Source organism: Pleurodeles waltl, chromosome 12 (genome assembly GCF_031143425.1).
Source record: "Pleurodeles waltl isolate 20211129_DDA chromosome 12, aPleWal1.hap1.20221129, whole genome shotgun sequence".
Taxonomy (NCBI): Eukaryota; Metazoa; Chordata; class Amphibia; order Caudata; family Salamandridae; genus Pleurodeles; species Pleurodeles waltl.
The window spans coordinates 670817088-670841549 of NC_090451.1; the positions used below are offsets into that span (position 1 = coordinate 670817088).

At 50.5% G+C, this 24462-nt stretch overlaps 1 protein-coding gene across 1 annotated transcript in view; it reads right to left on the reverse strand.

The window, feature by feature from the left end:
• LOC138267178 (threonine--tRNA ligase 1, cytoplasmic-like) overlaps positions 1 to 24462 on the reverse strand; it is a 239383-nt gene that overhangs the window by 21721 nt on the left and 193200 nt on the right. The window contains exon 15 of the mRNA XM_069216029.1: positions 10358 to 10458. Coding sequence (XP_069072130.1) covers positions 10358 to 10458 — 101 coding nt within the window. The remainder of the gene's footprint in view (positions 1 to 10357; positions 10459 to 24462) is intronic.

Here is a 24462-nt window from a genome sequence, read left to right on the forward strand (position 1 = left end):
CTGCTAGAAACACCTCTTCTACACTAATAAGGGATAACTGGACCTGGCACAAGGTGTAAGTACCTCTGGTACCCACTACAAGCCAAGCCAGCCTCCTACAGACATGATCTCCAAACCTTGTGCACAGTAGACAGTTGCTGACAAGCTGTAATGGCCAATGATCTGCACGATTTGTATAGATGTGCGGACACTGAATGATAGGGTGTGCTTCTTGTAATATATGCACAATTTAACTGAGGGTTGGCAGTGACATGGCACAATTAATGTACTGTGTGCACCGTACAATGTGCATTCTCCGTATTGTGCACTGTACTGGAGTGTGGACAGGGCCGGCTTTAGGGCAGTGTGACTGGTGTGGCCGCACTGGGTGCGGACCTCAGAAGGGGTGCTGTGTTTACTAATAACTTACAACTTAGAAACACATGCTGCAGAGTTCCTGGTGTGTTCAGCTATCTGATAGGGACTTCTAGTTGCAGATTCCTTACCTTAGAATTTCCCCCAGGCATCCAACTGGATCCGGAGATTTTTCTTCAAGCTGTACTCTTGCACGCCGTTAGGGGGCATTGGTTCACTCCGCATTCGTCGTGGTCACCGTTAAGACGTCATGGTCGTACATAGGCACCACCCAGGCAGATCCAGAGAAGAGCTATCCTGGTCAATTTTTTAATGAATTCAACCTTTTTGTTGTGTTTTTTACTTCTTTCGTGCGTCGATGGATGTCTCGAAAGACCGGCTGCACACCTTGCGATGTCTTTTACGGCTTTATGTCAGTGACAGACCTGCACCTGGTGCGTTTACGGTGTCTGGAGCACAACCACGACCCAAAGTCCTGCTCTGAGTGCCGGACCATGAAACTGAATGCTTTGAGGGAGCAGTTCGAAAGGCTCATGGCAGCCCGATGCTCGACTCTGTGTCGTTCCCGGTCTTGCTCGAAAGGAAGCTCAAGAGGAAGGTCCTGAGACCTCTCGCAGAGCCATCACCACTCCTCCTGGTCCCATTCCAAATCTTCAGGACATTCGGGTCACAAGAAAAAGAAGTCTAACAAAGCTAAACCTTCTTTGACTTCACCACATGCTCGGCTGATGCAATGTCTACTTCTGGGTCTACTTCGCGCTGCCCCATGTTTCCGGGAGCCGGAGCCACCCCTGCCCAGCTCTAGGAATTTTATGAGGCTATGTGCCTCATCTTTGGGCACACCGAATCCCCTACAGCGACTCTGGGGCCTGGGGCTTGGATGAAAGTCCTTTGGGTTCCACCCCGGCCTCCGAGGGCCCCTCTGGATCCGTTCTTGGATCCGTGGCGACACCGGTCATACCCGGTGTCAGCTAAGATGTCGATACTCCTGATGTCGCTCCTGACATCGGTTGGGCCCACAATCGTCGTCGACCCAATCCTCATCCATGACGACCCAGAGGGTTGGATTTTGATCCCTTTTATTATGGATACGAATGAGGAAGGATTGGAAGGGACGCTGGACCCTTTAGAATACCAGCTAGACAACCCTGACTTAGACTGGGCACAAGAATTGGGTGAGGCTAGTGGTCTGGATACTTCCCCTGATGCTGGCATGCTTTCTCCTCGTACCGTGGCTACGGCGGAGGGAGCATGTTATTCCATGGTGGTGTGTAGGGGGCTGAGGTCCTTGGCCTTGAGCTTCCCTCTGTGGCAGACAGGACTAACCTCCTGACAGAGGTGCTTTGGCCTGGGGCTTCCACTTTGGAGCCTCTCCTTCCATTTAATGAAGCCCTCACCAGTATTTGGTCCAGACCCAGCACAGGAGCTCCTGTGAAAAGGACAATCGCCTGCGGCCACCCCAAAAGATCCCTAAATTCCTGTCCCAACACCCCACGCCTGAGAGCCTTGTCATCCAGAATTCTTCTTCCTCTGGTGCATTCCCATCCGCTCCCCTGGATAGGAAATCAAAAAGACTGGATCAACTTGTGAAGAAAATGTTTTCTTCCTCCAGTGTGGCATTGCGGTCTCTGAACATTGCATGCCTTTTGGGCCCCTACACCCATCCATTGTAGGATACGGTGGCGCAGGTATTGCCACAGGTCCCAGAGGAGACCCGGGCCATCATCTCCCAAGCCATTGCCGTGGGAGGGATGCAGCTAAGTTCACGATTCGTTGTGGGCTTGTGACGACCAACTCACTGGGCAGATCGGTTGAGTTGACGGTGGCCTTGAGGAGGCAGGCCTGGTTGAGGACTTCTGTTTTTTTGAGGGACATTTAACAGTCTCTCATGGACATGCCCTTAGAAGGCACCCATCTCTTCGGAGACAAAGGGGACTTGGCGTTCAAGATTTCAAGGAGTCCTGGGCTACGGATCAGTCCCTTGGCCTACCGGCTGCCCCTCACCCAACACAGTCTGCTTTTCGCCCCTTTCGTGGTTGCGGAAGGGGCTCCTTGTTGCATCCTTTCCCTGCCAGCCACCGAGCTATGCATGCTACTCTAAGCCACTGCGTGGCCGGGGACGCAGAATCCCATGGGTTTGGGGGTCAGGGCACCAGAGGTCTGCCCAGTCCACCCCTGCAGCAACCTCCAAGCCCTCCTAGTCCATTCCACCATCTCAGACCAGTTGGGGGGCAGAATCCGCCGTCACCTGCCCCGCTAGGTATCCATCATGATGGACAGGTGGGTTTTGCGAACAGTCCGAAGGGGCTGCCTCCAGCCTACGGCCACTCAACAGAGGATCATCTGGCACTTCTCCGTGAGGAATTCGCGGCTCTATTGGCCAAGGGAGCCATAGAGAAGGTCCCTGCGCCTGAAGTAGGTTGTGGTTGTTATTCCGCTATTTTCTGGTGTCCAAATATGACAAGGGCCTACTTACTATCCTACACCTTCAGGCCCTCAATCTATTCCCCAAGAAGGAGAAGTTCAAAATGCTCACTCTGGCAAAGGTCCTGTCTGCCTTTGACACAGGAGACGGGATGGTGGCGTTGGCCTTGCAGGATGTTTGCTTCTATATACCTGTCTTGCCTGCCAACAGGCGCTACTTGCAATTCGTGGTAGGTCACGAGCACTTTCAATTTACCTACTCCCCTTCGGCCTTACCAGCACCCCTCGGGTGTTCACGAAAGTGATGGCGGTGGTTGCAGCTCATCAGTGCAGGTTAGGGGTTTCGGTCTTCCCCTACCTCGGTGACTGGCTGTTGAAGGTGAACACGTAACAGAAATTCTTCTCCCACCTTCTGACTATGGTGAACCTTCTGCACTCGCTGGGGTTCACTGTAAACATGCCTAAGTCACACCTTACTCCTCAGACGCTCCTATTTATTGGAGCGGTTCTTGACACAGTGCAGTTTTGGGCCTATCCTCCCCAAAAGCGAGTCCATGATATTCAGGCTATGATTCCAATGTTTCAGCCTCTATCCTGGATTTCGGTGAGAATGACTATGAGGCTCCTGGGCCTCATGGCCTCATGCATCCTGCTGGTGACAGTTGGCATAAGCGGGCTCTGCAGTAGGAATTGAAGTTCCAGTGGGTGCAGCATCAGGGGAATCTCTACAACATTGTCCAGATCTTGGAGGGAACTGAGAAAGACCTGCAGTGGTGGCTTTCAAATCGCGATTGGGTCAACGCTGATCCCTCTCCCTTCCCCAACCAGATCTTAAACTATTGACAGATGCATCACTCCTGAGATGGGGCAGCCACAAGGAAGAGGCGGAGATCGGAGGCCTCTGGTCCACAGCAGAGTCCGGACTCCACATCAATGTATGAAGGTTACTCTTTTTGGCACGGTTACCCCTACTTTTTGCCTGTATATCAGTGTGTTTAGACTGTCTTTGCTGGGATCCTGCTAACCAGGACCCCAGTGATTGTGCTCTTGCCTTTAAATTTGGTTGCTTTGGTACCCTTTACTCCCCACAAATGGCATACTGGTGTACCCCGGTAAGTCCCTTGTATATGGTACTTGGGTACCCAGGGCATTGGTACACCAGGGGTCCCCCATGGGCTGAAGCATGTATTATGCCACCCATGGGAGCCCATGCAAACTATGGCTGCTGGCCTGCCATTGCAGCCTGCGTGAAAAGGTGAATGCACCCTTTCAGTACTGGTCACGGCACCAGGTCACTGTAAGTCACCCCTATAGGAGGCCCTCCGAGCCCAAAGGGCAGGGTGGAGGTTTCCATGTGTGTGGGCACCCCTGCACGAGAAGTTGTGCTCCTACGAACTCCAGTCCCAATGCACTGGATTTCATAAGTGTGGGGAAGCCATTTGTCCCGTGTACTGGCCACAGGTCTCCGGTCCATCTACATAATGGTGACTCTGAACCTAGGCATGTTTGGTATCAAAGATGTCGGGGTCATACCCCAATAATAATGACAGTATTGGTGGCATGATTCCATGCACTCTGGATGCTCCTTAGAGAGAGGACTCCCCCGCCAAGTATTGCACCTACCAGTCTTTCAGGGTTTGCTGGCAGCCCGCACTGCTGCAGCCCCTCAGACAGGTTTCTGCACAACTGCTGCTTGACCAGCTCAGGCAGGGGAAGGTAGAGCAAATGATTTCCTGTGGGAGAGGGATGCAACACCCCCTCCCTTGGAAACAAGTGTTACAAGGCTGGCGAGGGGTAGTCTCCCCAAGCAACCGGTTTGCTTTGAAGGGCAAATTTGATGCCCTCCTTGCATAAACCGGTTTGCACCAGTCCAGAGACCCCCCGGTCCATGCTCGGGCGTGAAACTGGACAAAGGAAAGGGGAGTGACCACTCACCTGTCCATCACCACCACCACAGGGGTGGTGTCCAGAGCTCCTCCAGGTGGCCACTTGATTCTGCCATCTTGAAACCAACATGTGCAGAGGCCCCTGGGAGCATCTGAGCGGCCAGGTCAGGCAGGTGATGTCAGTGACCCCTCCTGATAGGTGGTCACCATGCAAAGTGACCAAGCCCCCTGTTAGGGCTATTTAAAGACTCCCTTACAGGTAGGTTCCCAGATTCGGTCATGCAGGGCTACACCAGGACTCCTCTGCATCGACCTCTTCTGCCCCGGGCCACCGGAACCACAACTGGACACTTCAGGAACCAACAAGACTGCAACTCCTAAGATGACCTCACCTTGCAACATTGTTTCCCGGCTCCTTTCAGCAACTGCAACGTTTCCACGGCTGTGCATCCTCTATGGATGGCAAGACTTCAGCTGCACCATAAAGCAAGAAGGAATCTCTCTTGGAGTAAAGGAGTCACTCCCTTGCATCTACAGGCACGCAAAGCAACGATGTCCGCCTGCGTGGATCTGCTCTCCTCTGGAACTGTGTGGATCCTGCAACACAGATGGTGGTCCAGAGTGGTCCCCCTGGTCCTTTCTGCCCTCTGTCCATTTTGGGAGACTGTGAGCCCTTGCCTCTCCTTGCAGGACAGTACCCCTGTGCACTGCGACTCTTGAAGCAACCAAGGCTTGTTGACTCCTGCTCCAGGAGATCTTCAGGCTCCAAGTAGCCCCGGCATCCAGCACTTTATCCTTGCAAGGACAGTCTCTCCTCGTGCAACGTGGGACTCCTCTCCAGGTGTGCTGATTGGGCCTCACTGCAACTTACTGTGCCTGCTGCCAGTGGGTTGCCTGTGGGGGCTGCGACTGCTTCTGCTGATTCTCTGACTGCTGAGGATCAGCCCGGACTCCCCTGGACCTTGCTGGGCCTCTTCAGCCTTGCAACTCTTATTTTGCTCCAACTTGATTTTGCCATGGACTGGACTTGACTCTGTCCCCTTCTTTTGCAGGTCCTCTTTGTAGGAAACTGGCTCTTGTTACAGTTAGACCCCTCCCCACCCACCCCACTTTTTGCCTTATATTGATACTGACTTGACTGAGAGTGAGCTGGGATCCTGCTAACCAGGCCCCAGCACTAGGGTCCTTTCCCTAAAACTGTACTCCCCTAGGGCCCTAACTATTTTCTACAATTTCTTGCCAAAGCTTTTTGTTTCTTATGCTAATTCCGAACTATTACTGTATATCTATATATCTATATATATATATATATATATATATATATATATATATATATAGTGCTGGAGATTCACATGCTGTGCGTATCCCCCCATCTAGTGTTGGGCTCGGAGTGTTACAAGTTGTTTCTCTTCGAAGGAGTCTTTTTTTGAGTCATGGGATCGAATGACTCCTCCTCTCGGTGATAGTGCGCATGGGCATCAACAGTTTTGTTAGATTGTTTTCTTTCCACCGTAGGGTTCGAACGTGTTCCTTCTCGCTCCGAGACTTTCGATTCGGAAACTATATATTAACAATAACTTTTGCCATACTGTCGGTATTGTTTTCGAACGTGGTTTCTTCTGCAATCGTTCCAGTAGTACCATCGGGATCAAGATGGGGGTCTGCCTATAAGTAGTCTAGTTTAGTGTCAATATAATAAAGTACCTTTATTTTTTAAACACTGTGACACCGTGTGGTCCCTTTTAGGTGTATTACTTTGCTGCATGCCTCCTATGGTATTGCAAGTGCTTTACACTCCTCCTAGGTGAGTCTTGGCTGCTCATCCACAGCTACCCTTAGAGAGCCTTGGCTTCCTCGACACTACCTGCATTCACTAATAGGGGTTGTCAGGACTTGGTATAAGGTGCCAACACCATAGGTGTCCACACCATAGGTGTCCACCACGCACCAGGCCTGCTTCCTAAAATAAATCTTTTGGAGCTCGGGCGATCAGGCTTGCATTGAAAGCATTCCTTCCCTCTCTGAAAGGGAAAGTGGTGCAAGTGTTCACGGACAACACTACTGCCATATGGTACTGCAATAAGCAGGGTGAAGTGGAGTCGTGGACTCTGTCAAGAGCCTCTGTGCCTCTGGACGTGGCTGGAACATCAAAGCATAATCCTGGTGGTTCAACATCTGGCAGGCTCTCGAACGCCAGAGCAGACGCACTCAGCTGTCGATGCTTAGTCGATCATAAATGGCATCTCCATCCAGAGGTTGTGCAAGACCTCTTTCAGCAGTGGGGAAAGCCTTGGTTAGATCTGTTCGCCTCAGCAGAGAACATGTAATGTCAACTGTTTTGCGCTTTGGAGTTTCCAAGGTGGCATTCGCTCTGTGGCTCTTTTCGCCTAAAGTGGAATGCAGGCCTCCTTTACGCCTTCTGGCCAATACCACTTCTGTCCAGAGTTCTGAAGAAGATCAAGAGTGACCAGGCCCAAGTAATCCTTGTGGCTCTGGACTGGGCACAAAGAGTATGGTATCCAGAGCTACTGAGCATGGCTACGGATCCTCTGATCAGACTGCCCCTTGGGGAGGATCTTCTGTCATAGCAGCAGGGGACGGTTCTCCACCCGAACCTGTCCAGTCTTTGCCTTCTTGCGTGGATATTGAGAGGTGGCAGTTGACAGCTTTCGACCTTCCGGACAAAATCTGTGATGTTATTCTGGCAGCCAGGTGTCCCTCCACCAAAACAGTATACGCCTGTTGCTGGCATAAATTTGTGCCATGGTGTACCAAGAAGTCTGTTGATCCCCTTTCTGCACCTCCCTCTCCAATTTCTCTTGTTCATTTTTTCTTTGTCCCAGCAGGGCTCTGCTTTGGGCACCCTTAAAGGCTACTTACAGGCCATTTCAGCCTTTCTTAGATGCCAGACCAGCCTTCCTTATTAAAGTCTCCTATTGTTGGATGGTTCCTTAAGGGACCCACCCGTTTGTTTCCTCCGACCCCATTCATTAGGCTACAGGAGGAGTTGAACCTGGTCCTAACTTACCTTATGTGGGCCCCTTTTGAGCCGATGCACAATTGTCCCCTGCGGCTCCTAACAATTTAGACTACTTTTCTTTTTGCCATCACCTCTGCTCACAGAGTAAGTGAGCTTGAAGCTCTTTCTTCCAAGCAACCATTTTTGTCTGTCCACCCTGACAAAGTGGTGCTGCGTACAAGGGCCTCCTTCCTTCCTAAGGTTGTTATGCATTTTCACGTGGGCCAACCCATCACTTTGCCTACTTTTTACACATCCCCACATCTCTCTCATGAAGATCCCTCTTCTGGATCCAAAAAGGGAGTTGGCGTTCTACCTCAATCGTACTAAAGATTTCCGGATGGACGATCAACTCCTTGTTGGATATGTGGGTGCGAAGAAATGGAAGGCGGTGGAGAATCGTACCATCTTGCAATGGGTGCTGCTCTGCATGAAAATGTGCTACTCTTTGGCAAAGAAGCAACCCAGAGGGCTTGCGTGCTCACACCACTCGGGCACCTGCTGCCACCACAGCATTAGCATGCGGAGTTCCTGTTCTGGATATCTGTCAGGCAGCAACGTGGGCATCCCTGGTCAGGTCCACAGAGACGGCTACTTTGATCGTTCGGCCCTGCAGGACTTTTTTAGTATGATCTTGGTTTGCAGCCCACCACTGAGGATAGTATTGCTTGGGTACCTATTCTAAGGTAAGGAATCTGCAACTAGGAGTCTATCAGATGAACAAGTTACTTACCTTCCGTAACGATTTATCTGGTAGACATATTCTAGTTGCTGATTCCTTACCGACCCACCCATCCTCCCCGCTTGCGAACTGATTTGTAGCGACAGGGATTCCCCTTTCAGGTCCTTAGCTCTTGCGCAGCAATTTCAGTGTTCCTCATGGCTCGCCCTGCTGGCATGGAAAGTTGTGAAAAGAAACTGACGTTGGCACACCTGTGTGGCGCCTATAGTTGACTGTGATGTCATCATGGTGACCACAATGTCAACGAGGGATGCACAGTCGACCGATGTCACCTAACGGCGCGCAAGGGTACTGCTCGAAGAAAAATCTCCCGATCCAGTCTGATGCGTGGGGGGAATTCTAAGGTAAGGAATCTGCAACTAGAATATGTCTCTACCAGATAAATCGTTACCGAAGGTAAGTAACTTGTTCTTCAGGCAGCAATACAAATGTCAAGATAACTATTGTGATTAAAGTTCCTTCTAGCGAGAGAGATAGGAGTTTTGTCTAGTGGCAGTTTTGACTCGCTATAAAGTAGCACAGAGGGTTAATATACCTGCTGCAAAGAACAGATCTGTATTTTATGTAGATAGTAAGTGGATTACTACTTTTGTCAAATATACTCTTTTGTTACCGCAGTTCATAAGATACAACCCAAAAAGGAACAGTGTCTTATGAACTGTCATCAAAGAACTGCATGCAAACGTCATAAAATAGATTGGGACGTTATGGTTTTTCCCCCCCCGGTCTTTCATTATTTATTCCTAATGTTGCCAAAAAGGGTTTATTTGGGTAGATATACATTCTTACTATTAAAGTTGGCCTTAACCAGTGCTTCAAAACAAATGAAATGTGTGTGAGAGAGGGGCTGTGGAGACATGAGGGGCACATTTGCTTGGTGGTAGTGAGGAAATCAGAGAAGGAGGTAATTGGATTGGGGGGGGCATAAATTATTTTTGCACTGGGCACCACCAGTGCTAAAGTCGACCCTGTGTGGGACAGTCAGATAGGATGCAATCTCAGCATTGTGTGAACTGCACAAGAAACGTTCCTGTTCTCTGCACAATTGTATTTATATAGCACGTACTACAACTGACACTGGTCAGTGGACCGACAGAGACCGGGTGTCATGCGTGATGCTCACACTGTCTGCACCTTGCAGTGGGTTCTCTCCAATCAGACAGTATACAAAAGGGAGGTATCAGGACAGGCAGTGGAGGTCCGAGCTTGCTTCATTGATCTATAAGTAAATGAAAAGTGCTAGGACACACAAGGGCAGGGCATGCTTCAATGAACTATATGTAGATGAAAGGTGTGAGGACAAGAGGCACTACAGAGTTGCACCAAATCTCACTTTTAACCGCAATTGTCCTTTCGGAGAAATAGTGACTGAGTTATTAGAGACTAGGATGCGTTTACATCATGCTTTGTGGAAGGAGCTCTTTGTGGTATTAGGAATAATGATAACTTTTTATCCCGTGCTAAATACCACACTTCAAGCGTTGTAATGCTAGATGTCACCGTTAACCAAGGTATGGACTTAATTTCGCCACCTGCGACGAATGGATGGTCCATTACTTCTGTATACCATCTGTTTGTTGTAAAGTGCTGTACACTGGGATGAGAAGTGCTTTAAATAAACTTAAGAGGGGAATGAGCCTGCCTTGCAAGGATGCACACTCGTCATCTAGAACATCAAATCTATCAGCGGGGAGGGTTCGCTCACTCAGCCATCCCCTCAGTTTTTGTCTGGTTGTACCACTACTGGTATTGAGTATTTTTTTAATTTGGGGCCCACGGTTTACATTATACTAAATATTCTGTCAATGCTGTAATGAAGTGTTATGATGTTCTGCACGTGGGACTGCAGTCAGTGAATTTATGGAATGCCGTCCCTGTTTGGGAGCACGATTAAACATCATGGTAAGGGGTGAACTGGTTCTCGGGTAATACCTTACGTAGCTGAGGTTAAATCTGATCGGCAGCTGGAAGTCTAGCTGGATTGTCGCACACTGGTGATATCGGCCAATGGCGTCTTTAATCTGGATGTCAATCTGAAAGAAACACACACAAATGTCACATAGTTCTAAAACTCTAAGTGAGCAATGTCTGAAGTAGCGTTTCACAGTATTCAAGAATTGTACAAGGTACGAGGACCACACACACCATGCCTTGTAAACAGGCACAAGCTTCACTTGCAGGAAAAGGGGAGTAGCTATCTTTGGTGCAGTGGCAACTGGGCCCACACATATTAAGGACTCATTGAACCCTCTTAATTACTTTATTTTAGTACCCTAACAGCAGTCAAATGGGCTACTTTCTATCCTTGCTATGCTACTGATCTTCAAGGGGCGTTTAACTGCTGAGGCTCCCCACAGCCTAATCCCCCCCCCCCACTCCCAAGTGCTGAGCCCTTTTTAGGTCTAGCCTAGGCAGCGCGTATGTTCTGTCTGCAAGACATGTTGTATTCAGTCTATGGGCTTTAACCACGTCCCCTATTGCCATTAGTTATTTGTTGAGCGTGTCTTAAATGCTTCCTTTTTATGGGTGCATTTGTCTAAATGTCCCTCCTTTGTGTGCTTAGTTCCCTCCCAGGCTTACTAAGTGAAAACTTTTGTTGGCCCTCACACCAAGTTCACGATTCCTCCTGTTACAGGTGTGATGGTCCCTCATCCTTTCTCCAGTCTGGGCTTTGCAAGCCTTAGTGTTCTTTTTTGGTTGTCCATAGAAATGTGTTCACACCAGTGAAAACACTGTTTAGAAAGGCACTGAAGGATTCAGGTTTGGTTTGTGATGGTGCCTTCGTGATGATGATTTGTTTTTGTATATCTCTCTCTTTCTCTCCATCTCTCTCTCTCTCTACCCCTCTCTATCTCTACCTCTCACTCTACCTCTAGCCCTCTCTCTATCTCGGTCTCTACTGCTCTATCTCTCTCTTCCTCCCTCTACCACTCTCTCTTTCTCTCTACAGCTCGCTCTCTCCCTTTTCCTCCCCCCCTCTCTTCTTACCTACCTCTACTTCCCTCTTTACCTCTCTCTACACTTCTCTTCCTCTCTCCCCCTTAACCCCTCTCCCCACCTCTCTCTCTACTTCTCTCTATCCCTCTCTCTACCTCTCTCCCTCCCTCTCTACACCTCTGTCAACTTCCCTAACTCCCTCTCTTCCTCCACACCTCTCTCTCTACCTCCCTCCCTCTACATCTCTCACTCTCTCCCTCCTACCTCGCTCTATCTCTCTACCTCTCTGTACACCTCTCACTACCTCCCTATCTACCTCTTCCACCCTCTATCTTTTTCTCTCCCCCTTGCTATCTCTCCCCCCTCTCTCCATCCTCTCTGCCTCTCTTCCTCTACCTACCTCTCTCTATACTTCTCTCTCTTCCTCTTGATACGTCTCTCTCTCTACACCTCTCTACGTCTCTCCCTCTCTACCTCTGTCTCCCTCTCTACACCTCTCTCCCTCTCTCCACATCTCTCTCCCTTACTATCTCTCCCCTCTACCTTTCTCTGACTCTCCCTCCCTACCTCTCTTGCTACCTCTCACCCTCTCTCTCTTTTAATCACCCTTTCTACCTGTCTCTCTCCCCCTCTCTCTACCTCTTTCCCTCTCTCTACCCGTTTCTCTCTCACCACCTCTCCCCCTCTCCCTGTCCCTCTCTCATTCTCCCCCCTCATTCTCACTCTCTACCTTTCTTTCTTCACCTCCTCTACCCCCCTCTCTTGCTCTAATGCTCTCTCTATGCCTCTCTCTCTTTATCTTTCTCTCTCTCTACAGCTCTCTCCCTTGTGACCTCTCTCCCTCTACTTCTCTTTACTTTCCCCTCCCCCCTTTTTCTCTACCTCTCTCCCTCTCTGTACCTCCATCTACCCCTCTCTCTCTCTTCCGCTTTCTACCTCACTCTCTACCTTGCTGTCTCGCGCTCTCTACCTCTCTTTCTCCCTTTACATCTCTCTCGACCTCTCCCTTCTATCTCTCGCCCCACCTCTCCCTCATTCTCTACCTCCCTCTCTGACACTCTCTACCTCTCTCTCCCTCTGTACTTCTTTCTCTCCAACTCTCTCTTGCCATCTCTCTCTGTCTCTCCATCTCCCTACACCTTTCTCCAACTCTCTCCCCACCTCCCTCTCTACCCCCTCTCTACCTCTCCCAACCTTTCTCTCACCTGTCTACCTTTTTCTCTTGCTCCCTCTTCTCCACCTCTCTCTACCTCTTTACCTCTCCCTCTCTCTCTACATCTATCTACACTTCTCTATATACCTCACTCTACCTACCTCTCTCCCCCTTGCTATCTCTCCCTCTCCCTCTCCCCCTCCCTTCATCTATCTCCCTTTCTATCTTGCCCTACGTCTTTCTCTTTACCTCTATCTTTACCCCACCTCTCTCTACCTCTTTCTCTCCCTTCTCTCACCCTCTCCACCTTTCTACCTCTACCCCTTTCTACCTTGCTCTACCCCTCTCTTTACTACTCTATCTTTTTCTCTGGCTCCCTCTCCACCCTCTCTCTCTACACCTCTCTACCTCCCTCTCTATACATCTCTATCCCTTTATACCTCCCTCTCTCTACATCTCTATCCCTCTCTCTCTCTCTCTCTATCTCCCTCTCTACATCGCTCTCCCTCTACCTCTCTTTACCTCTCCATCTCTCTCTCTACATCTCTGTATACCTCGCTTCCTACCTCTTGCTACCACCCCCCTCTCTCCCTGTCTCTCCCCCTCTCTCCACCTCCCTCTCTACCCCCTCTTCCTCTAATGCTCTATCTCTCTACCTTTCTATCTCACTATACCTCCCTCTGTGCCTCTCTCTACCGCTTTCCCTCTCACTCCACCTCTCTCCTTCTCGCTACACCTCTCGCTACATCTCTCTCTACCTCCCTCTCAACCTCTCTCCCTCCCTGCCTCTCTCCCTACCTCTCTCCCCCTCTACCTCGCTTTCTCCCTCTCCACCTGTGTCCCTCTCTCCCCTACCTCTTTCCCTATCTCTACCTCCCTCTCCCTTGCTACCTTCTCCCTCTCTTCCTCTACCTCTCTCCACCCAACTCTCTACCTTTCTCTCATTACCTCTCTCCCTCCACTCCACCTCTCTACCCCTCTCTCTGTACACCTCTACCTCTCTCTACCTCCTTCTCTATCTCTCTACACCTCTCCCTCTCTACGCCTCTCTTCCTACCTCTCGCTACCACTTTCTACATCTAACTTCTCTCTACCTGCCCCCCTCTACCTCTTTCTCCTTTGCTATCTCTCCCTCTCTCCTTTATATCTCTCCCTCTACCTCTCTGCCTCTCTCTTCCTCTACCTCTCAACCTCTCTGCCTCTTTCTCCGTCTCTACCACCCCCTCTCTCTACCCCTCCCCCTTCTCTAGCTCTCCCTCTCTACCTCTCTACACCTCTGTACCTCTCCCCTTCTCTACCTCTTTCTCTACCTCTTTCTCTACCTCCCTCTCTCGCCCTCTACATCTGTCTTCCTCTCTACCTCTCTTCCCCCTCCCTTTCTCTCTACCTCCTTCTCTCGTGCCCTGTCTACCTCTCTACAACCCGTACCCCTCTCCTCTTCTTTCTCCATCCCTCTCCACCTCTCTATCTCACTTCCTTTCTACACCTCTCTCGCTACAACCCCTACCTCTCTCCTTCTCTTTCCACCTTTCGCTCTTTCCCTCGCACTCTACCTCTCTCGATCCACACCTCTCTATACTTCTTTCTACCTCTCTCCCTCCTTACCTCTCCACCTCAATCTCCCTCTTTCCACCTCTCTCTCTACCTCACTCTACCCATCTCTCTACCTCTCACTCTCTACCTCTTTCTCGACCTCTCTTTCCACTCTCTACCTCACTCTATCTCCCTCTCTCCCTAGCTACCTCGCTCTCCATTTCTACTGCTCCACCTCTCTCTTCACTTCTCTCTACCTCTCTCTCCACCTCCCTCTCTACCCACTCTCTCTAACGCTCTCACTCTGCGCCTCTCCCTACCTTTCTCTCTACTTCTCTCTACAACTCTCTCCTTCGCTCTCTCCCTATACCTCTCTAGCTTCAACTCTCTCCCTCTACACCTCTCTACCTCTTTCTACAACTCTCTCTACCTACCTCTCTACCTCTTTCCCTTGCTACCTCTCTCTTTAGCTCTCCCTTGCTACCTCTCTTTCCCCTTTCTATTCCTCCCTACCTCTCCTTCTCTTTCGGTCTCTACCTATCTCTGCCACTACCTCTCTCTGTCCCATCTCTCTCTCTACCTCTTTCTTTCCCTCTCTAGCTCTACCTTGCTCTCTCCCTTTAACTCTCCCTCTCTACCTCTCTCTCCCCTTACATCTCTCTCCCCACCTCCTCTACACCTCTCTCTACCTCCTTCTGTACCTCCTTCTCTCTACCTCTCACTCTCCCTCTCCACCTCTCACACTACCTCTACCTACCTCTCTCTTTACATCCCTCTCAACCTCCCTACATCTCCCTCCCTCTCAACCCCTCTGTTTTTCTCTCTGTCCCTCGCTGCTTCCTTTTCCTCTTTCTATCCCTCTCTCTACCCCTCTCGCTCTCTACCTCTCTCTCTCTGTAGCTCTGTACCTCTTTCTCCCTCTCTCTTCCCCTCTACCACTCTTGTGCTCTACCTCACTCTCTACCCCTACCCTTCTCTAGCTCATCCTCTCTCTATCTACCTCTCTGTCTCTCTCTCCCTCCCTCTCTCTACTTCTCTCTCCCTCTCTGTCTCTCTCTACCTCCCCACCGCTCTCTCTCTCCCTCTCTCTACACCTCTCTACCTCACTCCCTACCTCTCTCCATCTACTTCTCTCTACCTCTTTCCCCCTCTACCTCTTTCCCTATCTCTACCTCTCTCTCCACCTGCCGCTCTCACTCTTCCTCTACCCCTCTCTACCTCTCTCTCTTCTCCACCTCTCTACCTCTTTCTCTCCTCTCTCTCTACACTGCTCTACCTCTTTCTCCCTCTCTTTACTTCTCCGTCTCTATCTTCCTCTACATCTCTCTTCCTACCTTTCGCTACCATTCTCTCCACCTCCCTCTCTACCACTCTCCCACTCTACTGCTATCTCTCCCTCTGTCCTACTCTACCTCTCTCTCCCCTTTATATCCCTCTCTCCCTCTCTACCCATTTCTACCTCACTCTCTACCTCTCCACCTCTCTCCTTCTACCTCTCAACCTCTCTCCCTCTCTGCACCTCTCTCTCTACCTCTCCACTTCTCTAGCTCTCCCTCTCTAGCTCTCTCTCGCTCTCCCTCTCTACTTCTACCGGTCTCCGTCTCTACCTCTCCAAGTCTCTCTCTCTCCCTACCTCTCTTCCCCTCTCCCTTTCTCTCTACCTCTTTCTCTCTCCCTGCCTACTTCTCTCTACCCCTCTCTCTACAACCCCCTCTCTCCCCCTCTACCTCTTTCCCACTCTCTACTTGTTTCTCTCTACCTTTCTCGCCCTACCTCTCCCCCTCTCCACCTCTCCCTCTACCTATACATCTCTCTCCACTCTCTACCCCACTCTCTCTCTGTCTCCCTCTCCACCTCGCTCTCTCTGTCTACCTCTTTCTCTCTCTCCACCTCTCTACTTCTCTCTCCACCTCCCTCTCTCTAATGCTGTCTCTCTACCCCTCTCTCTCCCTCTCTCTTTACCTCTTTCTAGCTCTATCGCTACAACCCTCTACACCTCTCTCCCTCTACCTACCTCACTACTTCTCTCTACAGCTCTATCCTTTCTATTCCTCCCTACCTCTTTCTCCTCTTACTTCCTCTTTACCCACCTCTCTACCCCCTCTCTCTCTCCCTATTTCTCCCCTCCTCTATCTCTACCTCTTGCTCTCTACCTCTGTCTCTCCTTACATCTCTCTCTCTACCTCTGTCCCCACCCCTCTCTTGCTCTCCCCCCTCTCTCCACCTCTCTACCTCTCCCTCTTACTGCCTGTACCTCTCTGTGCCCCTCTCCCCACCGCTCTACCCTCTCTCTCTCCCTATTTCTCCACTTCTCTATCTCTCCCTCTCTTGCTCTTCCTCTACCTCCCTCTCTCTGTCTCCCTCCCTCTGCCATTTCCTACCTCGCTCTCCCCTTACATCTCTCTACGTCTCTCCCTCTCCCCACCTCATTACCTCTCTACTTCTCTTTCTGCCTCTCTCTCCACCTATCTACCTTTCTCTCTCTCTCTACACTTCTCATCCTCCCTCTCTACCTCTCTCAACCTCCCTCTCTACCTCCCTCGCTAGACTCTCTCTACCTACCTCTCTCTTTACCTGCCTCTCCCCCTCTCAACCTCTCTCCCTCTCTACCCCTGTGCCTCGCTGCCTCTTTCCCCTTTCTATCCCTCCCTCTCTACCTTTCTCACTCTCTATCCCTCCCCCTCTCTATTGCTCCCTCTTTATCTCTCCTCTCTACTTCCCTCTCTCTACCTTTCTTTCCCCTTACATCTCTCTCCCCCTTTACCTCTTTCCCCACCTCTCCCTCTACCTCTCTCTCAATCCCTCTATATGTTTTGCTCTCTCTCTACCATTTTCTCTCGATCCCTCTCTCTCACGCTCCCTTCTCCACCTCTCTCTATCTTTTTCTACTTCTCTACCTCTTTCTCTACCTCTCTCGACCTCTGTCTCCTTCCCTACCTCTTGGTTTCCATCTCCACCTCTCTCTCTCTCCCTCCACATCTCTTTTCCTCTCTGCCTCTCTACCTCCCTCTCTCTACACCTCTCTACCTCTTCCCCTCTCTAGCTCTCCCTCTGCCTCTCCCTCTCTGTCTCCTACTCTGCCTCTCTCCCCCCCACTACCTCTTTCCCTATCTATACCTCTCTCTCCACCTCCCTCTTTACCCCTCTCTCATCCTCTCTCTACTGCTCTCTCTACCTCTACGCCTCTCTCTAACTCTCCCCTTCTCTAGATCTCCCTCATTCTCTCCCTCTCTGTCTCCCTCTCTACCTCTCTCTCGCCCTCTACCTCTCTCTCGCCCTCTACCTTTGTCTCCCTCTCTACCTCTCCCCCTACCTCTAATCCCCTCTCTACCTCTTTCCTATCCCTCTCTCCACCCCTCTCTCTTTACCTCTCTACACTTTTATCTCGCTCCTTCTACCCTTCTCTCGCTCCCTCTTTCTCACTCTCATCTCCACCTCTCTCTATACCTCTCTATCTCTTTCTACCTCGGTTTTCCTCTCTGCCTCTCTCTCCACTCTCTCTCGACACCTCTCTACCTCTCCCTCTCGCCATCTCTGCCTCCTGCTCTACCTCTCTCCCCCTCTCTTTGCCTATCTCTACCACTCTCTCCATCTCCCTCTTTATCCCTCTCTCACCCGCTCTCTAACTCTACGCCTGTAGCTCTCCCTCTCTACCTCCACACCCCTCTCTCTACCTCTCTCCCTCTGTCTCCCTCTCTACCTCTCCACCTCTCTCCCTACCTCTGTCCCCCCTCTCTCTCTATACCTCTTTCCCTATCTCTCTCCACCTCCCTCTTCCCCTCTCTACCTCGCTCTCTCTCTTCTCCGCCTCTCTCTACCTCCCTCTACCCCTCTCTCTCTCTGTCTCTGGCTACCTCTCTCCCCTTTCTATTCCTCCCTACCTCTCTTTCTCTCTCTCTGCCTCTATCTCTCTGCCCACCTCTCTCTACCTCTTTCTCCCCATATCGCTCCCTTTCTACCTCTCTCGCTCTCTCTACCTCTCTACCCCCTTCTCTCCCTCTTCCTCGCCCTCTCTCCCCCTCTCCCTCGTTCCCCACCTCTCGCTCTACCTTTCTCTATGCCTCTCTACCTTTCTATCTCTACTTCTCTCTACCTCTCTCTCTGTGCCTCTCTATCTCTCGCTACACCTCTCTCTCTCTACTGACCTATCTCTCTTCACCTCCCTCTTTACCCCTCTCTCACCCTCTCTCTCTACTGCTCTCTCCCTACCTCTCTACCGGTCTCTCTCACTCTCCACCTTTCTGTCTCCCTCTCTCCCTACCTCTATCCCCCTCTCTCTCTACCCTTTTCCCTATCTCTAACTCTCTCTCCACGTCCCTCTTTCTCCCTCTTCTCCACCTCTCTCTACCTATTCTGTACACCTCTATACCTCCATGTACCCCTCTCCGCCTTTCTATTCCTCCCTACCCCTCTTTCTCTCTTGCTCTCAACCTCTCTCTGCCTCTTATCTCTCTGTACCTCTCTCCCCACCCCTCTCTCTCTACCTCTTTCTCCCCCTCTATCTCTCCCTCTCTCCCTCACTCTATACTTCTCTCCCTACCCCTTCTCTCTCCCTCGCCTTCTCTCTACCTCTCTCTCCCCCTCTACCTCCCTACCCACCTCTCGCTCTACCTCTCTCCACTTCTCTCACCTCCCACTCTACCTTTCTTTCTGTGCCTCTCTCTACACCTCTCTCTATCTCTCGCTACACCTCTAACTCTCTCACTACACCACTCTCTACCTACCTCTCTACATCTCTTGCTACACCTCTCTCTCTACTTACCTCTCTACCTCCATCTCTCTCTCCACCTCCCTCTTTACCCCTCTCATCCTCTCTCTCTACCGCTCTCTCTACCTCTACATCTCTCTAACTCTCCCCTTCTCTAGTTCTCCCTCTCTTACTCCCTTTCTCTGTCTCCCTCTCTACCTCCCCACCCCTCTCTTCCTCTCTGCCATTCTCTCGCTACCTCTCTCTCCCTGCCTCACTCGCCCTCTACCTTTCTGTCTCCCTCTCTACCTCTTCCCCCCCCCCCTCGCTACATCCCTCTCCCTCTTCTCTACCTCTTCGCTACACCACTCTACCTCCCTCTACACCTCTCTGTCTCCCTGGCTACCTCTCTCCCCTTTCTATTCCTCCCTTTCTCTCTCGCTCTCTTCCTCTCTCTCTGTACCGGTCTCCCCACCTCTCTCTATCTTCTCTCTCTCTACCTTTCTCCCCTCTCTATCTTTCCCTCTCTCGCACACTCTCTATCTCTCTCTCGCACACTCTCTACCTCTCTCTACCCCTCGTTCTCCCTCTAGCTCTCTCCCCTTACATCTCTCTCCTCCTCTACCTCTCTACTTCTCTCTCACCTAACTCTCCAACTCTCTCACTCTACCTCTCTATGCCTCTATATCTTTCTATCTCAACTTCTCTCTACCCCTCCACCTCTTTGTCTCCCTCTCCACCTCTCTCTCGTTCTACCTCTCTGCCTCTCTACCTCCATCTCTACACTTCTCTACCTCAACCTATCCCCTTCGCTAGCTCTACCTCTCTCTGTCTTCAACTCTCCACCTTTTTCTCCCTACCTCTCTCGCCCTCTACCTCCGTCTACCTCTCCACCTCTCTCCCCCCTCCACCTCTCCCCACCCCCTCTCTCTTCCTCTCCCCCTCTAACTCTAAGCCTCTCTCTCTACCTCTCCCTCTCCACGTCTCTTCCTACCCCTCGCCATCTACCTGCCTCCCTCTCTACCTCTCCCCCTACCCACCTCTCTCTCCCTACCTCTCTCTCCCTTTCTACCTCTCCCTTCCTCTTTCTGAGCAGCCAGAACTTATCTAGGAGACATGCAAAGCTTGTGCAATACAACTATAGTCACACAGCACTTACACACATGAAATACCACACAGTGTTACAAAAATAAGGGTACTTTATTAGGGTAACACAAATACAGGAATACTAAATAAGCAGTTCCCTAACTGGCGGTAAGTAAACACACTATTATATACACATCAGCAATCAGTAAATAGCATAGAAAGTAATAAGCATTGGTAAAAGCAATAGCAAATAGCGAGGGCCCTAGGGGAGGGCCAAACCATCTACTATAATATTGGAATGTAAAAGGCAGTCCCCCACTCAAAAAAGTGGAATCAGTAAAAGGAAGCTGGAGAATCCAGGAACCCCAAGAGGTGCATACCAGAGTGACCCCCCAGCAACCAGGAGATCAAAGGTAAGCACCTGGTTTTCCCCAAAACCAACAGGAGAACTTTGGAAAAGGATTATGCAAGACCCAGCCAAAAGTGGAAGAACCCAAAGGTGGATTCTGACAGAAGAGGACCTGCAAAGAAAGGGTGCCAAGTCCAGTTCGCGTTGGAGTGTCCGGTGGTGGCTAGAGCCACTACCCACCCTTCTGTGGATGCAGGACCAGGTCGACCTGTGGACGAAGAAGGCCAGCAGTACAACACAGGAGCTGAAGAGAAGTCCCAGAAGTGATGCAAGTGATGTCCCACGTCGGTGGTCGAGATGCAGTCGGTCAGTGGTGGTGGAAAACCACCAACAAGCCTTGGCAAATTCAAGAGACGGAGAAGGTGGTTTGCAAGGCTGAAGAGGGAACAGCAAGGTCCAGGGGACTCGACCCAAAGAGAGAAGTCCAGGGTGACCCTCAGCAGCTGGGAGAGTCACAAGAAGAGGAGGCAGCCCTCACAGGCAACCCACTGGCAGCAGGATCAGGAGTCACAGGGAGGCCCACTCAGCACACCTGGAGGAGTGTTCCACGTCGCTGGAGCAGCATTGAGGAGACTGTGCTTTGCAGGAAGAAGTGCTGGGGGCCGGGCTACACACTATCTGAACATCCCTTGGAAGAAGAGCAAAGAATCCTTGGTAGTTGCAAGAGTTGCGGTGCACAGAGGTGCTGTCCTGCAAGGAGAGGCAAGGGCTTACTGTCTCCCAAGTTGGAAAGCTGGTAGAGAGGACCAAGGGGACCACTCCAGACCATCACCTGTGATGCAGGATCCACGCAGTTCCAGAGGAGAGAAGATCCACGCAGCCAGACATCATTGCAGCAGGTGCCTGCAGATGCAGAGGAGTGACTCCTTCACTCCAAGGGAGATTCCTTCTTACTTCTTGTGCAGGCTGAAGACCTGTCGCCCTCAGAGGATGCACAGTCTGGGAAATGTTGCAATTGCAGGAAAGAGCCAGAGGAACAATGTTGCAGGGCAGAGTTGTCGCCCTAGTTGCAGATTGTCAGTTTCGGGTCCAGTTGCAGTCCCAGTGGCCAGAAGAAGAAGTATATGATGCAGAGGAGTCCTGTTGGAATCTTGCATGTCAGATCTGAGGACCCACCCAAGAGGGAGACCCTAAATAGCCCAGGAAGGGGGATTAGTCACCTAGCAGGGTGACTGCCTATCAGAAGGAGGCTGTGACGTCCCCTCCCTGACCTTGCCACTCAGGTGTTCAATGGGGCCTCTGCCCACCTTGGATTCAAGATAGCAGAATCGAGTGGCCACCTGGAGGAGCTCGGGGCACCACCTCTAGGGTGGTGATGGACAGGGGAGAGGTCACTCTCCTTTCCTTTGCCCAATCTCACACCAAAGCAGGGACCTGGGGGTCCCTGGGCTGGTGCAAACAGGTGTTACATGGCTTGGGAGGGGCAGAAGGGCACATTTGGTGCTCTCCTTCCATACACCAATTTCCAAATGAGAGGGTGTTACCTCCCTCTCCCACAGGAAATCCTTTGTTCTGCCTTCCTCTGCCTGAGCTGGTCAAGCAACAGGAGGGCAGAAACCTGTCTGAAGGGTGGCAGCAGCTGGGGCCGCGTGGAAAATCCTTTAAGACTGGTGGTAGCAATGTTGGGGGTCCTCTAATGAGCCATCAGAGTGCGTGGAATCATACAACCAATACTGGCAACAGTATTGGGGTATGATTCTGACATGTTTGTTACCCACAGGTACTTGTGTCAAGTATACGGGTACAAATGGCTTCCCCCGCACTTACAAAGTCCAGTGTAATGGAGCTGGAGTTGGTGGGGGGTACCTCTGCTCATGCTGGGGTGCCCTCACACACACCCTCGCACCCTGTCCTCTGGGCTAGGAGGGCCTACCATAGGGGTGACTTACAATGACCTGGTGCAGTGACTTGTAGTGAAAAGGGACATGCACCTTTTCATGCAGGCTGCAATGGCAGGCCTGCAGACACATTTTTCATGGGCTCCCATCGGTGACACAATACATGCTGCAGCCCATGGGTGAACCCCTGATGCCCCAATGCCCTGGGTACCATATACTAGGGACTTGTATGGGGGCACGAGTATAAAACATGTGAGGTGTGCAAACTCCTAAGCAACCAAATTTAGAGGGAGAGAGCCCAATCACTTAGGTCCTGGTTAGCATGATCCCAGTGAAAACAGTCAAAACATACTAACAGCAGGCAAAAAGTGGGTAATCATGCCAAAAGAGGGTACTTTCCTACAGGCACGTTTCACAGTCATAAGGACTTGCTGTGTAAGGTATGAGGATTACAGACATAGGGCCTGATTCTAACTTTGGAGGACGGTGTTAAACCGTCCCAAAAGTGGCGGATATACCACCTACCGTATTACGAGTCCATTATATCCTATGGAACTCGTAATACGGTAGGTGGTATATCCGCTACTTTTGGGACGGTTTAACACCGTCCTCCAAAGTTAGAATCAGGCCCATAATGCCTTGAGCACTGGGTATCATGCCTTGTGCATCGCTTAAGTCTCACAATCACAGAGACCCGCGTAAGGTGCAAGGATCAGGTATCAGGCCGGGCACAAGCCTCACAGTCAAAGACTTTTAGTATTTAGCAAAGTGCTTTGGTAACGGCACAAGTTTCAAAGTCATAAAGACTTGTTCTTTTAGTGACAAGGGCCGGTGGCTTCATGCTCCAGCTATCTAACAAGGAGGATAAGGTGTAGGGTATACTCTAGGTGTACTCTAGACCGTGTGAGTGGTACAAGTTCCATTTTCATGTTTTTTTTTTGTCTGAGTAACAACATCGCACTTATCAAGGCGGACAGTGATATTAATGTATATGAGGTACAAGGACCTCTGGTATTGAGCGGCGTTTGAACATTAAACCCTTTCTACCCAAGTCACTTTTATATCTTGTTTGTTTTCTGGACTTATTTTTGTGCTTTGACAAGGGTACTCAGTGCTGCTAGGGAGAAATACTGCATTGTTATATCACAAGACTGGGTTAGGGCTGGAAGTTACAGGAAATGTCATATTTAGTGCATATTCGTGAAGGGTGTGTCAGTTGCTGTGATCATGCTGCACTGAGACACTGATCCGGTTTTATGCAAAAGACTGCTCACGATGAGCTCAGAGAGAAAAAGAAGGAGTGAGAGAAACCACATCATCCTTCGCACTGTTGCTCTCCATGCAGTTACTGTTTTGGGGCAAAGGAGGATTGTGATGCTGCTATCTATGTCATACCTCAGCTTTGTATGTTTTTGAAGCCTAACATAAGCTTTCCAGAATGCAAAAGCCCAAACTATCAGCCTTGCTAAAGCTTGTCTGCTACATGTGGGCGTTGAGTTAGAAGATTACTGCACTGCTTCGAATCCAGGCTTTGCAATTGTTGTTCTGGAAATGAAGTTTGGCAAGTTTCCATCTCAGAGTTTGAAAGAGGCCTCTTTTCCATGGAAGATGACACATCAGATGGGCAGGAAGCCATAGAAGGATAATGAGTAGCGAAAAATACTAAACTCTGAAAATCAAAGCAGACCCCAACAGAGCAGAGTACTGCAAAGGATTAGTCAAACACAGCTGAGTTGGGCCATGGTGGTCACAGTCAGATGGAAATAAATCAACTTCCAGTTAACAACCCGCATGTAGGGCATGACTTTCCACCCACGGTATGAGAGCTGGCATCTTCCTGCACCCAGCAGTGAGGGTCAAAGTGCTGGGGGGAACTTTACTTTAGTGCAGCCATCTTAAGTTTACCACAATGAACATGGCTCACACGGACTCATTCATTCTTCCGTAAAACTTCCTGAGGTTCCCAAACATTCAGATCTGATCCACGCACAGAAGAGGCTACTGGTGCACAGAGCACCACAAGGCCATGAAGAACACACTCTCAATGTCCACCCGTAAAGGACCCAAAGAAACCCATAAACTGGACCCTGTTTATGGGGGCATACCGTGCACCTTCTTGCTAAATCTCAAGTCCATCTAGATCTTTGAAGGGGGCTGCAGACATCCTGAATGGACCCACATCTTGGGGTGTAATGCAACTTGATCTCAAGCAGGTTGACTATAACCTCCAAAAGACAGAACAATAATACGAGTCTGCCACTGCACCCTGATAGCTCGCCTCTTCGAAGCCGGAATACAAGACAAAGCCCTCGATTGGATCGCCTCCCTCCTCCACGGCCGAACCCAAAGTGTACACCTCCCTCCCTTCAGATCCAAAGCCACCGACATCATCTG